The sequence below is a fragment of the Talpa occidentalis genome, unplaced genomic scaffold (assembly GCF_014898055.3).
Source record: "Talpa occidentalis isolate TD23 unplaced genomic scaffold, MPIMG_talOcc4v2.1 talOcc4.14, whole genome shotgun sequence".
NCBI lineage: Eukaryota > Metazoa > Chordata > Mammalia > Eulipotyphla > Talpidae > Talpa > Talpa occidentalis.
The window spans coordinates 36,815,520-36,831,600 of record NW_023601433.1 but is presented as its reverse complement, the minus strand read 5'-3'; the positions used below and the strand labels follow the sequence as shown (position 1 = coordinate 36,831,600).

At 34.9% G+C, this 16,081-nt stretch overlaps 1 protein-coding gene across 1 annotated transcript in view; it reads left to right on the top strand.

Moving 5' to 3' along the window:
- Positions 1–470: 470 nt before the first annotated feature.
- CATSPERE (catsper channel auxiliary subunit epsilon) overlaps positions 471–16,081 on the top strand; it is a 64,584-nt gene continuing 48,973 nt past the window's right edge. Inside the window, exon 1 of the mRNA XM_037509816.2 lies at positions 471–548. Coding sequence (XP_037365713.2) covers positions 471–548 — 78 coding nt within the window. The remainder of the gene's footprint in view (positions 549–16,081) is intronic.

The window sequence follows — 16,081 nt, the reverse complement described above, 5'->3', positions numbered from 1 at the left end:
CCATCATTTAGAATATGCAACCAAAAAATTAAAGAGTATGTAAAGACTTCTGAGACACACAGTTCAAAAACTGTGTTTAGCATGCTAGCATTTATATAAAAAGGAAATGATCTTTATTGGTTATATACAAAAATATAAATAAGAACTTACAAATAGGCATTACTTGTAGAGATGCAGGAAATTAATGAGAACTAGATGATGTACTAGTGATGATGTGTGAAGGGAAGGGGAGTTGCCGTGTCTATTTATGAGTATATAGAAAGATATATAAACATGCATATAAAGTTTTAACTAGTTACTTTAGGAGTATAGCTCTTCTTTCATAGTCTTTAAATTACTTGTTAAAAACAACACATATTGCTTCATTTTTAAAAATGAGACAATAAAATAAAACATTTTTATTGATATATTTTGCCACAAATTTAAGGGAAATTTGCCAAAATGTAAAGTATAAACATTTTGTTTTGTAGATGATCACTATATGGATATATGATCCAGAAAATGCAGCCCCAGATGAATTGCAATGGATTGCAGATAAACCTTCAGTGGTGGGTGAAAACATCATTATTATAACAGATAAAATATGGTCCTTGTCTTTTTTTCCAGTTGTGCATATTTCACCAAATCACCCCCATTGGATTAGTAAAATTTATTTTAGCCATAATAGTGATTTTTGAATTTGGCTTGGTGTCAATGACTTAAAATCTTTCCCTCGAATTCTTACTGAGATTCTCTGTATTCTCCATGAACTTCATTATTCATGAATGGGCTGACCATTAATATATTCGGAAGATGCTCCCTAAACTAGATACTTGAAGATACCTCCCAAAATATGTCCAGTGCCTTATTGAAATTTTTACCACTTAGAGGCTAATGAATTTCCTAACAGTTCAACACAATGAAAAAATAAATCCTGTCTTTTAATTCTTGAACATTTACCTCTTTCAAAACTTAAATTCTGTTTTCTATTACATTTAAAATGTATTGAAAAAAATATAAAATAGGCAGTTAGCTGACTATTAGTTTATCATGAGACTGTCTACATCTAATGTATCAATTAGTAAGTTTTTTTGTTTTGTGTTATCATGACTCTTGGTAATCAAATTCACAGAGATGAACTAATAAATCAGAATGATAACCAATCAATTAATCATTTTATTTGGCAATCAACTTCAGAGGGAATAAAATAAATTAATGGTAGTTAAACACAGTAAGGATTACTGTTACTTGTTTTAAATCAATTTAGGTGAACATATGCACATTCTAACATCATTTAGTCCATTATGTTTTCTTTTCAATCTCCAGGTTTATATATGGCCATATCATTTCCTTGAAATTTTGCTATGGCTCTCAATTACAAACAGCATAACTTACTCTTTCACATTTTTATAGAGACATAATTGGCATATAACTTCATATTAGTTTCAGGCATACAACATAATAATTTATGTATATATTGTGCAATGATCACCACAATAATTCTAGTTAACATCCAGCACCACATATAGTGACATTTTTTTCTCATTATGAGAACTTTTAAAAAATACTTTCTCAGCAGCTTTAAAATACACAATATAGTATTTTTTACTATGGTCACTTTGTTATACAATAAATCCAATTATACAATAAATCCCACTTACCTTGTAACTGGGGATTCCACATATAAGAGAAGAGAATTATTTAGTAATGCACTTTCTCTGCCTGGTGTACTTCACTTAACATAACATCCTCACCTCCATCAGTGCTGCTGAAAATGGCAGGGATTCCTTCTTTGTTTATGGCCTAATAACATTACACTGTATAATACTTGCTACATTTTTAATCCATTCACCCACTGATGGACACCTATTGGTTATTATAGATAATGCTACAAAGATTATAGAAGTTTTCTAGTTATTGATTATGTTTATTTCAAATTAAAGCCAGACGTGGAATTGCTGGACACTATATGGTAGTTCTACTTTAAATTTTTTGAGGAACTCTCACACTGTTTTGCACAGAGGTTGCATCAATTTACATTTCCACAGTGTACTTGTATTTCCCTTTATTTACATCTTTGCCAACCCTAAATTCTTGGCTCTTTAGTTAATATTCATTCTCACAGTTGTGAGGGGATATCCCATTGTGGTTTTGATTTGCATGTCCCTGATGATTAATGATGTTGAGCAGTTTTTAGGTACCTATTGTCTATCTGTGTGTCTTCTTTGGAAAAAAGTTCTATTTGGATACTCTTTTTCAATCAAATTGTTCATGGTTTTGTTATTGCGTTATATGAGATATTTTTATTTTTTGGATATTATTCTCTAATCATATATACAATTTCAAATATTTTCTTCCATTCACTAGGTTGCTTTTTCATTTTGTGATGGTTTCCTTGCTGCGTGGAAACCTTTCAGTATGATGTAGTTTCACTTGTTCATTTTTTCTTTTGTTGCTTTAGCTTTTAATGTCAAAAGTTAATGGTGAAGAAAACATTTTAATGGTGACTAAGGTATGGGGAAAGTAAGCAACATGCAAAGATATCCCAAATGCCATCATCAGACTTCTCAGCAAAAAGTCTATAAGCTAGAAGAGAGTAGAATGACTTATTATTCAGAATTATCAAAATAGAAAATAAAAACTCAGGCAAGAATATTCTACACAGAGAGATCTAGGATCAGCATGGCTGCTAAGAAATGCTACAAGTACATTTTCCCAAAAAAACAATTAATAGGGAGAAAAAGCGGCAGGTCCTTAAAAGAACTGGGATACATAAGATAAACTAGCGACACTGGCAAATGGCCGGAAGAGGAAAGTTGCAATAACAGAAGACAAGAAGATAGGAAGGCATCAGAACCCTGATACCATACACCCCAACCACGAAGCCGGCACACTCTGACCAACAGAAAAGAGAGAAAAACAAGAACTAGCTAGAGCTCAATCAGGATAGTGAGCAGAAAGGAACTACTGCAGGCACAAAGCCCTACAACCAGTAATGTGGGGAACTGTGGGGGAACAGTCAAGGAGGTGAGCTAGCAGCACTGGCACCGGGTAATCACAAACGTGGTGCTATTAGAGGAAGATAGGGACTGCAGAGAGACCCGCAAATGGCCAAAGGCCAGCCAATAACCTTGTGTGGAAAAGCACGCGCATGCGCCCATGACCTAGGATTATAGGGAGACACATAGGAGCATCTCTGAGGTGAATGACCCTCGCTGGATAATCAAAAACCAGGCACTTAGGCATTGGTTTGAGGTGCAAAAGGCACCATATCTGCAGGCACTGAACTGAGCTACCGCCCACACTCTGAATCTGAGGGCTTTGGAACTGAGAACTGGGGCACGAAATTTGGGACATGGGATCCCCATAATGGTGGGCCATAGGGCAGACACAGTACCCTACACCACTGAGGGACTCCACTCACCCCACACCCCACCCCACCCCCCACTCCCCAGAGACCTACGGGGAAAAAAGCACAATTTTGGAAGGATACGAGGAAAGATATCTCACCAAAGGACAGATCAATGAGACAAAAAATGAATAAAGACACTAGAGCCCTAAATAAAGACATACAACTGATGGGCTTAACAGACATCTATAGGACACTGCACACACAAAAAAAACCCAGTACACCTTTTTCTCAAGCATGCATGGATCATTCTCCAGAATCGATCACATACTTAGCTACAAGACAAACATCAACATATAAATTAAGATCAAAATCATTCTAAATATCTTCTCTGATCATAAAGGCATCAAACTAGATATAAATCATGAAAAGAAAACAAGAAACCCTCCCACTACTGGAAGACCACTGGACTAATGAAGAGATCAAACAAGAAATTAAAAAATACTTTGAGTCGAACGACAAGGAGAACACCAATTTCCAGAATGTATGGGATGCAGCAAAAGCAGTAATAAGAGAAAAATATATAGCATTACAGGCTCACATCAAGAAACAAGAAAAAACTCAAAGAAACACCCTAATCTCTCATTTCAAAGAACTAGAAAAAGAACAACAACAACAAAAAAAAATTAAAAACAGTAGAAGAAAGGGACTAATAAAAATCAGAGCAGAAATAAATGAAATAGAAATTTAGAAAACAATCCAAAAGATCAATGAAACCAGAAGTTGATTCTTCAAAAAAATAAACAAACTTCTAGCTAGGCTCACAAAGAAAAAAAATGGGAGAAAACACATAAAAATAGGATTATAAATGAAAGAGGAGAAATCACAACAGACTCCACTGAAATCAAAAGAATAATCGGAGATTATTATGAACACTTATATGCAAAAAATTTCAACAATCTATAAGAGATGGACAAATTCCTAGAATGACATAATCATCCAAAGATAAAGAAGAAATAGGAGACCTAAACAGACCACTTACAGGAAGCAAAATTAAAGCAGGAATCAAAACACTCCCAAAAACAAAAGCCCAGGCCAAGACAGCTTTACAAATGTATTCTGTGAAATGTTCAGAAATGAATTAGTGCCCATCCTACACAAACGCTTTCAAAAAATTGAAAAAGAAGGAATACTACCAAATATGTTCTACAAAGCCAACATTACACTAATACCAAAACAAAACAAAGACAACACAAAAAGAAAATTACAGGCCAATCTCCCTGAACACTGATGCAAAAATCCTCAACAAAATCCTTGCCAACAGAATCCAACAATGCATCAAAGGGATAATATACCACAATCAAGTGGGATTTATTCCAGGGGCACAAGGATGATTCAACATACAAAAATTGATCAGTGTAATCCAACACTTTGACAAAAAGAAAAATAAAAGCAATATGATCATATCAATAGATGCTGAGAAATATTCAACAAAGTCCAACATCCATTTATGATGAAGGCCCTTGAAATTCTTGGGATAAAAGGAATATGCATTAACATGATAAAAGCAATATATGACAAACCCCAAGCCAATATTATTCTCAATGGCAAAAAGCTGAAGGCCTTTCCTTTAAGATCAGGAACAAGACAAAGATGTCCTCTCTCACCACTGCTCTTCAATATTATACTGGAGGTCCTAGCCAGAGCAATAAGACAAGAGAAAGACATACAAGAATCCAAATAGGGAAAGAAGAAATAAAACTACTCCCTATTTGCAGATGATATGATAATATATAGAGAGTACCCTAAAAACGCCACAGAAAAACTAATCAACCAGTTTAGAAGTAGCAGGATACAAAATCAACACACAAAAATCAGTAGCCTTCCTATACACAATCAGTCAATCTGAAGAAGAAATCAAGAAACCCATCCCCTTTATAATTGAAACCCCCCCCAAAAATCAAATACTTGGGAATAAACTTAACAAAAGAGGTGAAGGACCTATACAAAGAAAATTATAAAACACTGTTAAAAGAAATAGAAGAGACAAAGAAATGGAAAGACATCCCCTGCTCATGGATTGAAAGAATTAATATTGTTAAAATGGCCATCCTCCCAAAAGCAATTTACAGATTTAATGTTATTCCAATAAAAATCTCAACAACATTCTTCAAAGAAATAAAACAAATACTGATGAAATTCAAATGGAACCACAAAAAACTATGACTAGTCAAAACCCTACTGATGGAAACCAAGGAGAATGGAGGTATCACACTTGCAAACTTCACACTATACTTCAAAGCCTTAATAGTTAAAACAGTATGGTATTGAAACAAAAACAGACACACAGGCCAATGGAACCAAATAGAAAGCCCAGAAATAGAGCCACACACAAATGGGGAACTAATCTTTGATAAAGGAGCAAAGAATATGCAATGGAACAAGGACAGTTTGTTTAATAAATGGTGTTGGGAAAACTGGACTGCTACTTGCAAAAGAGTGAAACTAGACTGCTACCCCACGCCTTGCACAAAATCCAACTCAAAATCGATAAAAGACTCGAATGTAGCACCTAAAACCAAAAATTATATAGAAGAAAATACAGGCAAAACACTACATGATAAACATCTCAGTAACATCTTTAAAGATACATCCCCCAAAGCAAAGAAAGTGAAGAAAAAGATAAACAACTGTGATTACATCAAACTAAATCCCTTCTCTATAGCAAAAGAGACACTAACCAAAACAAAGAGACACCCTATTAATTGGTAGAAAAATCTTTGCACTCTATACAACTGATAAAGGACTGATCACAAAGATGTACAAAGAACTCACAGGACTTAACAAAAGCAAAGTAAACAATCCAGTCAAGAAATGGGCAGAAGAATTTAAAAGACACTTGTCCAAATGGAAATGCAAATGGCCAACAGGCATATGAAAAAATGTTCAACATCACTTTTAATCAGGGAAATGCAAATCAAAACCACAACGAGATACCACCTTACACCGGTAAGAATGGCACATATCAAAAAAACTAGCAACAACAAATGTTGACAAGGATGCCAGATAAAAATTTGAACTCAGCTAAAAGATGATAATGATTGCCAAAGAGAATAGGGGAAAAGGTGAAGGTGTTGGAGGAGGAAGGCAGATGGGGTATAGGACTGGGTGGTTTGGTACAGGGAAAAATAATTCACAATTTTATACCATTAACAACTTCATCGATAAAACACCTCAGAAATTCAAGGGAAAAAATGAAACTCCTTATTACTCAGTTATCCCACTTCTAGGTATTTACCCAAAAAGTGCAAAAAGCTAATTCCAAGAAATATACACTCCCATATTCATTAACGTGTTACTGTATTACAATAACCAAGAACTGTGAACAACTTAAGTGATTTAATTGGTGAATGGATAAAGAGGATGTGGTCTAAATACACAGTGGAATATTATTCAGCTGTATAAAATGAGATAAAATCCTGCCATTTACAACAACATAGATGGACCTAGAAGGTATTATGCCTAGTGAAATAAGCCATACAAAGAAAGACAATGTATGATTTCACTTACATATGTCATTTTTTCTTTTGGAGTTTTTTTAATATATTGCTCTAATTTCTTCTCACCTGTAGTGTTTCTTCAGAGAAGTCTGATGTCAGTCTAATTTTTTTTCCTTTATAGGTTATCTGTTTCTTCCCCTTAATCAGCTTCATTATTTTTTTCTTTGTCTTGGATTCTGGAAGCTCTATTGTTATGTCTACCTGTAGTTTTCCTTTCATTATGATATTTTACCATCCTTCAAGCTTCCTGTATGTCTATTTTCATTTTCTTCTTTAAGTTGGGGAGTTCTCTTCAATGATTCCTTGACTAGTTTTTCAGTTCCCTTATTTTTCTTTTCCTCCTAGGATTTTTGTTATTCTTGTATTTCCTGGTTTTGACGCTGTGCTAGAATTATTAAACTCCTGTTCTTGGGGAAAACTGACTCATTTCATATGAGTCAAACTGTTTTAAAACAAAATAGTAAAAAAATTAATAAAAGTTTCTTCAAAATATTCTCACAGTACTATGAATAATATCCAATCTATTTTCCAAGACCTGTTCTGCTTCATATGCTATGACTCCTGCCAATCTTTTCTCTAACCTTTCCCAGCACTGGTCTTCTTCTACTACACTGTAGTCATTATCTTGTTTTTCAGATCTGTAATCTTAACAACTCCCTTCTCATATCAGGTCTTCTGTAACTTGCTAATTTTGCTTGGGATTCTCTTCTCACTGCTGTATTGTGAACAAACTACATTCTCTTGGTGAAAATTTTTGTTATTAATTCAACGAACATTTATAAATTCAATTTGAGAGGCAAAACCTCAACACATTAATATGTTTTAGACATATTAGATTGAAGTGCTTGTAAGACAACCAAAGTATAGGTTAAGAATCTAATTAGATACAAGAATCTCAAACTATATACAAAATTTTGTATCTGGGAACTAAATTTTCAATAGGGTAGTGCAAGGAAAATGAATTAAAATCAGGCTACGTTTTGCCTTCCACACAACAGCCAGCCCATACCTTGAAATTCTGTTTTCCACCATTGGGACATCTAGTATTTGCAACAATGTATCAGTTGTGTGACTATGGACACTTAACAATGTAAAGGGGGCTGGGCAGTTGAGTTGCTGTTCTGGCTCTCTTGGTGGTGGAGTCTTTCTCTTGCTCTGTATGCTTGCCTGTGTATATTGTCCCATTTCAGCAAGAAAGACCTGCAAAATACATTGAAGGCTCCAAATTCTCTTTTCCTATGCAAGAACTAACAACAAACCTACTGGGACTGGCATGGTTGCACATCAGGTAGTATTAACTAAAATGATAATTTCCTCAATGGAAAATCATGCTATCATTAAATATGATGTTTATATGGACTTCATGTTATATATCATGAATTCAGAAGAATAATCTACATTTGGAAAATACACTAACTCTGCTTATATATTTTTTATGATCTTTTTATTTATATATTTTACATCATGTATTCCCCCTAAAATTCCCACCACCAGTTCACCCGTAAACCATCACCATAGTCCCTTGTGCTATTCCCACCCTTGTTTTGATCCTTTTCTTCCCCCTCCCTCGCAGAATGTCTCTTATTTGTGGTTGCTTGCTAGTTTTATTGTTTATTATTATTATTGTTATTTTTTTTCCTAATCCCTTATATTTGGTTCCCCTATATTCCTACTAGAAGTGAAATCATTTGATATTTTTCTTTTTCCTTCTGGCTTATTTCACTGAGCATGATCCCTTCAAGTTTTGTCCATGTTGCTGTGAATGGCATGAGTTTATCTTTTTTGATTGCTGAATAGTATTTATTCCATTGTATATATATACCACAACTTCTTGTCCAGTCATCTATTTTGGGGCATTTGGGTTGTTTCCATATCTTACCTATTATTAATAGTGCTGCAATAAACATAGGGGTGCAGGTATCTTTTTCAATTAATGTTTTTGTGTCCTTTGGACAGATTTCTAGGTGTGGAATTACTAGATCATATGGTAGCTCCATTTTTAGTAGTCTGAGGAACCTCCACAGAGTCCATAGTGGTTGGACCAGTTTGCACTCCCACCAGAAGTAGAGGAGAGTTCCCTTTTTACCATATCCTCTCCAGCATTTGTTGTTGCCTGCTTTTTTAATGTGTGCCATTCTCAGTGGTATAAGGTGGTATCTCATTGTGGTTTTGATTTGCATTACCCTGATTAAAAGTGATGTTGAACATTTTTTCATATACCTGTTGACCATTTGCATTTCCTCTTTGAGCATGTGTCTTTTTAGTGACTGCCAATTTTTTGACTGAATTGTTTACTTTGTTTTTGTTGAGTTGTGTGAGCTCTTTGTAGATTTTGTGATCAGTCCCTTATCAGTGTATGGACTGCAAAGATTTTTCTCCCAGCTAATAGGGTGTCTCTTTGTTTTGGTTAGTGTCTCTTTTGTTATAGAGAAGCTATTTATTTTCATGTAATCCAGTTTATCTTTTTCTTCACTTTCTTTGCTTTCAGGAATGTGTCTTTAAAGATGTTACTGAGATGTATATCATGTAGTGTTTAGCCTATATTTCCTTCTATATATTTTATGGTTTTAGGTGTTACATTCAGGTGTTTTTTTTTTTTTAATCGACTTTGATTTGGATTCTGTGCATGGTGTGAGATAGCAGTCTAGCTTCATTCTTTTGCAAGTAGCAGTCCAGTTCTCCCAACAACATTTATTGAACAAACTGTCCTTGTTCCATTGCTTTCTTTGCTCCTTTGTCAAAGATTAGTTGCCCATAAATGTGTGGCTTTATTTCTGGGCTTTGTATTCGGTTCCATTGGTCCGTGTGTCTGTTTTTGTTCCAGTAGCACACACTGTCTTAATTTTTATGGCTTTATAGTACAATTTGAGTCCTGGGAGTGTAATACTATCATTTTTTTTTTCATCAGGGCTAGTTTGGCTATTTGGGGGTCTTTTGTAATTTCATTAATGTTTGTTTTATTTATTTGAAGAATGCCATTGGAATCTTGATTGGGATTGAATCTCTCTATTGCTTTGAGTAAGATGGTCATTTTAACAATGTTAATTTTTCCAATCCATGAACAGGGTATAACTTTACTTTTTTTTGTCTCTTCTATTTTTTTTAACACATCTTATAGTTTTCATTGTATAGGTCCTTTGCCTCCTTTGTTAAGTTTACTCCTAGGCATTTTAGTCTTTTTGATGAAATTGTAAATGTCTTCTTGCTCTTTCTCATCTAGCTCATTGTGTTCATACAGAAACACAACTAATTTCTGTGAATTGATATATTAAAGTGTTACTTTATTTATCATTTCAGTTTGTTTTTAGTGGATTATTTGGCATATCCTATGTATTAATATATCATTAATTCACCTACAAATAGTGTCAGTATTACTTCTTCTTACCCAATTTGGAATGCTTTTATATCTTTCTCTTTCCCAATTACTCTACTACAAGTTTCAATACTGTGTTGAATAGTAGTGGTGAATGTGTACATCCTTGTTTTGAACCACATCTTAGAGGAAAAGTTTTCAGTTTTTCACCAGTAAGCATGATTTTAGTTGTATGATGTTGGTTTTCATTATGTTCAGGTATGTTTTATCCATTACTAACTTTTCTATCCAAACAGCCACTGTCTGCTTTTGATTGGTGAGTTCACTCCATTGACATTTAGGGTGATATTATTACTACTGCCATCTTGTCTTTATTTTCTTGGTCTTAGCTATTTTCTTGTGCAGTTTTATGGATTTTCTTTGTTTTAATTTAGATAGGAATTCTCTTTCCAAAATTTCTTGTAGGGGAGGTCTAGTGTGGGCAAAGTCCTTTAGTTCTGTTTGTCTCTGAAGGCCTTTATTTCTCCCCCATGTAGAAGTAGAGTCTTGCAGGATATAGATTTTGGATGGCAATTTTTAATCATTAAGAATTTTGAATACAACATTCCATTCTTTCCTCATCTGTAGGGTTTCCTCAGAGAAGTCTGATGTCAACCTGATGGGAGTTCCTTTATAGTTTATATCTTCACCCTAAACACTTTCAGTATTCTTTGCTAGTCTTGAACACTTGGTAGATTCACAACTATGTGTTTCTGTTTAGGTCTCATTACATTTAGATAGACAGATTTTCTTTTAGCTTCATGGATTTGTATGTTTATCCCCTTCCCCATGTTTGGAAATTTATCCTTTGTATTATTTAAAGTAAGCTCTTTGTTCCCTTTATTTCTTTTCCCCTTTTGGGAAACACATTATCTTTATGTTGCCTTTCCTAATGGAGTTGGATAGATCTAGAATTGTGTCTCAATTTTACTTCTTTATACGTTTCTTTCATCTTCCACTTGGGTCCTTTGTGCAATATGATCTTCAAAGTCACAAATTTAACTCTCCATTTTGTCTAGTCTGATTCCATAGCTTACTGCAGAATTTTTATCTCTCTATTGGTCATTTTTGCATCCTTTTTTTTAAATAATAAATTTTATATTTATATTCCCCATACATTTGCACCCCCCATTCTGACCCCAATCCCTCCCCTCCTGCCCCCCACTCCCCAAAAACTGTCTCATAGTTTTTTGTCGATTTTGATTTTCACTTTCTTATAGTTATTCATTTTCCTGGTCCCTTATTTAAGTTTTCTAGATTCCTGCTATGAGTGAGACTATCCGGTATTTTTCTTTTTCTTTCTGGCTTATTTCGCTGAGCATGATCCCTTCCAGCACCATCCACGTGTGATCCAGTCATCTATTTTTGGGCATTTGGGTTGTTTCCAAAGTTTAATTATTGTAAATAGTGCTGCTATAAACATAGGGGTGCAGGTGTTCTTTGGAATTGATGTTTCTGTGTCCTTTGGGTAAATACCTAGGAGTGGAATTGCTGGATCATATGGAAGCTCTATGTTTAGTAGGTCCAGAAATCTCCATACAGCTTTCCACAGTGGTTGGACCAGTTTGCACTCCCACCAACAGTGCAGAAGAGTTCCTTTTTCTCCACACCCTCGCCAACATTTGTTGTTGCTAGTTTTTTTAATATGTGCCATTCTCACTGGTGTAAGATGGTATCTCATGGTAGTTTTGATTTGCATTTCCCTGATGACAAGTGATGTTGAACGTTTTTCATATGCCTGTTGGCCATTTGCATTTCCTCTTCAGAGAAGTTTCTTTTAAGCTCTTCTGCCCATTTTTTGACTGGATTATTTTCTTTGTTGTTGTTGAGTCTCATCAGCTCTTTGCAGATTTTTGTGATCAGTCCTTTATCATTAGTGTTGGGTGCAAAAATGTTCTCCCAGTTGGTGGGGTTTCTCTTTGTTTTTGTTATTGTCTCTTTTGCTGTGCAAAAGCTCTTTAATTTGATGTAGTCCCAGCTGTTTATCTTTGCCTTCACTATCACTGCTTTGGGTGATGTGTCTGTAAAGATGTCTTTGATGTGCAAATCACGTAGTGTTTCGCCTATATTTCCTTCTATGTATTTTATGGTTTCAGGTCTTATGTCTAGTTCTTTAATCCATTTTGAGTTGATTTTTGTGTATGGTGTGAGGTGGTGGTCAAGCTTCATTCTTTTGCATGTAGCGACCCAGTTTTCCCAGCACCATTTATTGAACAAACTTTCTTTGCTCCAATGCATATTCTTTGCTCCTTTGTCAAAGATTAGTTGACCATAAATCTGTGGGTTTATTTCTGGATTTTCTATTCGATTCCATTGGTCTGTATGTCTGTTCTTGTTCCAATACCATGCAGTTTTGATGATTATGGCTTTGTAGTATAGTTTGAAGTCTGGGAGTCTGATGCCTCCATTCCCTTCTTTTTTTTTCAGGAGAGCTTTGGCTATTCGGGGTTTTTGGTGATTCCATATGAATTTCATCAATAATTGTTCTATTTCTTTGAAGAATGACATTGAAATTTTGATTGGAATAGCATTGAATCTGTATATTGCTTTTGGTAGGATGGCCATTTTAATAATGTTTATTCTTCCAATCCATGAGCAGGGGATGTCTCTCCATTTCTTTGTGTCTTCTTCTATTTCTTTTAACAGTGTTTTATAGTTTTCTTTGTATAGGTCCTTTACCTCTTTTGTTAGATTTATTCCCAAATATTTGATTTTTTTTGTTTCAATAACAAAAGGGATGGTCTTTTTGATTTCTTCTTCTTCAGATTTATTGTTTGTGTATAGGAAGGCTACTGACTTTTGCGTGTTGATTTTGTATCCTGCCACTTTACTGAACTGATTGATGAGTTGAATTAGCTTTTCTGTGGAGTTTTTGGGGTTCTCTATGTATAATATCATATCGTCTGCAAATAGTGATAGTTTGACTTCTTCTTTTCCTATTTGGATTCCTTGGATGTCTTTCTCTTGTCTTATTGCCCTGGCTAGGACTTCCAGTATTATATTGAAAAGCAATGGTGAGAGTGGACATCCTTGTCTTGTTCCAGATCTTAATGGAAATGCTTTCAGCTTTTCACCATTGAGAATGATACTGGCTGTTGGCTTGTCATAGATGGCCTTTATGATGTTGAGGTATGTTCCTTGTATCCCCAGAATTTCAAGGGCTTTTATCATGAATGGGTGTTGCACTTTGTCGAAAGCTTTCTCGGCATCTATTGATATTATCATATGGTTTTTATATTTCTTTTTGTTGATGTGTTGGATAACGTTGATTGATTTTCGGATGTTGAAACATCCTTGTGTCCCTGGCATGAATCCTACTTGGTCGTGGTGAATTACCTTATGGATACACTGTTGGATTCTGATAGCTAAAATTTTATTGAGGATTTTTGCATCAGTGTTCATTAGGGAGATTGGCCTATAGTTTTCTTTTTTTGTGTTGTCCTTGTTTGGTTTTGGTATTAGTGTAATGTTGGCTTCATAGAACGTGTTAGGTATTATACCTTCCTTCTCAATATTTTGGAAGAGTTTGTGAAGGATAGGCACCAATTCATCTCTGAATGTTTGGTAGAATTCATTTGTAAATCCATCAGGTCCTGGGCTTTTGTTTTTGGGGAGGTTTTTGATTACCATTTCAATTTCGCTGCTTGTAATTGGTCTGTTTAGGTGTTCTATTTCTTCTTTATCTAGCTTTGGGTGATTGTAGAGTTGTAGGAATTTGTCCATCTCCTCTAGATTGTTGAACTTGTTTCCATATAACTGTTCATTGTAGTTATTAATTATTCTTTTGATTCCTGCTGTGTCCGTTGTGATTTCTCCTCTTTCATTTATTATCCTGTTTATTTGTGCTTTCTCCCTTTTTGCCCTTGTGAGCCTGGCTAGGGGTTTGTCTATTTTATTTATTTTTTCGAAGAACCAGCTCTTGGTTTCATTGATCTTTTGGATTGTTTTTTTAGTTTCGATTTCATTTATTTCTGCTTTGATTTTTATTATTTCTTTTCTTCTACTGGTTTTGGGGTTTTTTTGTTGTTCTTTTTCTAGATCTTTGAGCTTTGAGATTAGGTTGTTTCTTTGAGTTCTTTCTTGTTTCTTGATGTGAGCATCTATTGCTATATATTTTCCTCTTATTACTGCTTTTGCTGCATCCTATACATTTAGGAAATTGGTGTCCTCCTTGTCATTCAATTCAAAGAATTTTTTAATTTCTACTTTTATCTCCTCGTTAGTCCCGTGGACTTCCAGTAGTGTGGGTTTCAATGTCCACGAGGTAGGAGAGTAACTTGCCTTCTTTTTATGGTTTATTTCTAGTTTGATGCCTTCATGGTCAGAAAAGATGGTTGGTATGATTTCAATCTTGGTGTATCTGTTGATGTTTGTTTTGTGCCCCAGTATATGATCGATCCTAGAGAATGATCCGTGTGCGCTTGAGAAAAATATATACTCAGATTTTTGGGGGTTTAGTGTTCTATATATGTCTGTTAAGCCCAAGCACTCTAGATCCTTATTTAGAGCTTTAGTGTCTTTGCTTATTTTTTGTCTTGTTGATCTATCCATTGTTGATAGTGATGTGTTGAAGTCTCCCACTACGTATGTGTTTTCTCTGATGTCTGTTTTCAGAGATTCCAATAGTTGTCTGATATATTTTGGTGCTCCTTCGTTTGGTGAATATATGTTAATGAGTGTTATTTCTTCTTGAAGTATTGTCTCCTTGATCATAATGTAATGACCACTGGGGTCTCTTTTTATCTTTTTAAGTTTGAAATCTGTTTTATCTGATATGAGTATAGCTGTCCCTGCCTTCTTTTTTGGTCCATTTGCTTGTAGGATTGTTTTCCATCCTTTAACTTTGAGTCTGTTTTTATCTTTTGCAGCTAAATGTGTTTCCTGGAGACAGCAAAAGGTTGGGTTTTGTTTCTTAATCCAGCCTGCAACTCTGTGTCTTTTTATTGAAGAGTTTAGTCCATTTACATTTAGAGTTAGTATTGATATGTTAGCATCTGTATTTGCCATTGTGTTTGTCTTTCCTTTGATTTTATTTATTTATTCTTTTAATAACTTTCTTTGGCCTTCTTTTGTTGTTATTCGTCCCTCTGAGGTTCTGGCTTTAGGACTCCTTGTAGTATTTTTTGGAGTGGGGGTTTAGTCGTAATGAAATTCCAGAGTTTCTGTTTGTCTGGGAAGGTCCTTATTCTTTCTTCAAAGAGGAAGGAGAGCTTTGCGGGATAGAGTATTCTTGGTTGGCATCTGTTTTCTTGGAGTCTGTTGACTATGTCCCTCCACTCTCTCCTTGCCCGTAGTGTTTCTTCAGAGAAGTCTGATGTCAGTCTGATTGGTTTCCCTTTGAATGTTATCTGTTTCTTCCCTCTTGTTAGTTTCATTATTTTTTTCCTTGTCTTGGATTCTTGGGAGTTTTACTATTATGTGTCTTGCTGTATTTTTCCTTTTGTCATGGAAGTTTGGTGTTCTTCTTGCTTCTTCTATATCAATTTTCAACTCCTTCTTCGCGTTTGGCAAGTTCTCTTCAATTATATCCATGAATATTTTCTCTGTTCCTACATCTCTCTCCTCTCCTTCTGGGATTCCTATAACTCTTATATTTCCTTTCCTCATGGAGTCAGATAGTTCCCGAAGTCTTTCTTCGGTCTTTTTCCTTCGTACTTCTCCTTCCTTTTCTGTTTTAGTTCTTTTTATTTCTGTGTCTTCAAGATTACTTATTCGTTCTTCCATTTCATCTGTTCTGCTTTCACTGCTTTTCCCAGAGTTCTTTAGCATCTCCATTAATTCTTTGATCTCCTGCATTTCTTTTACTTCCCTCTTTAGGGACTCAATTTCATTCTTCTGGTC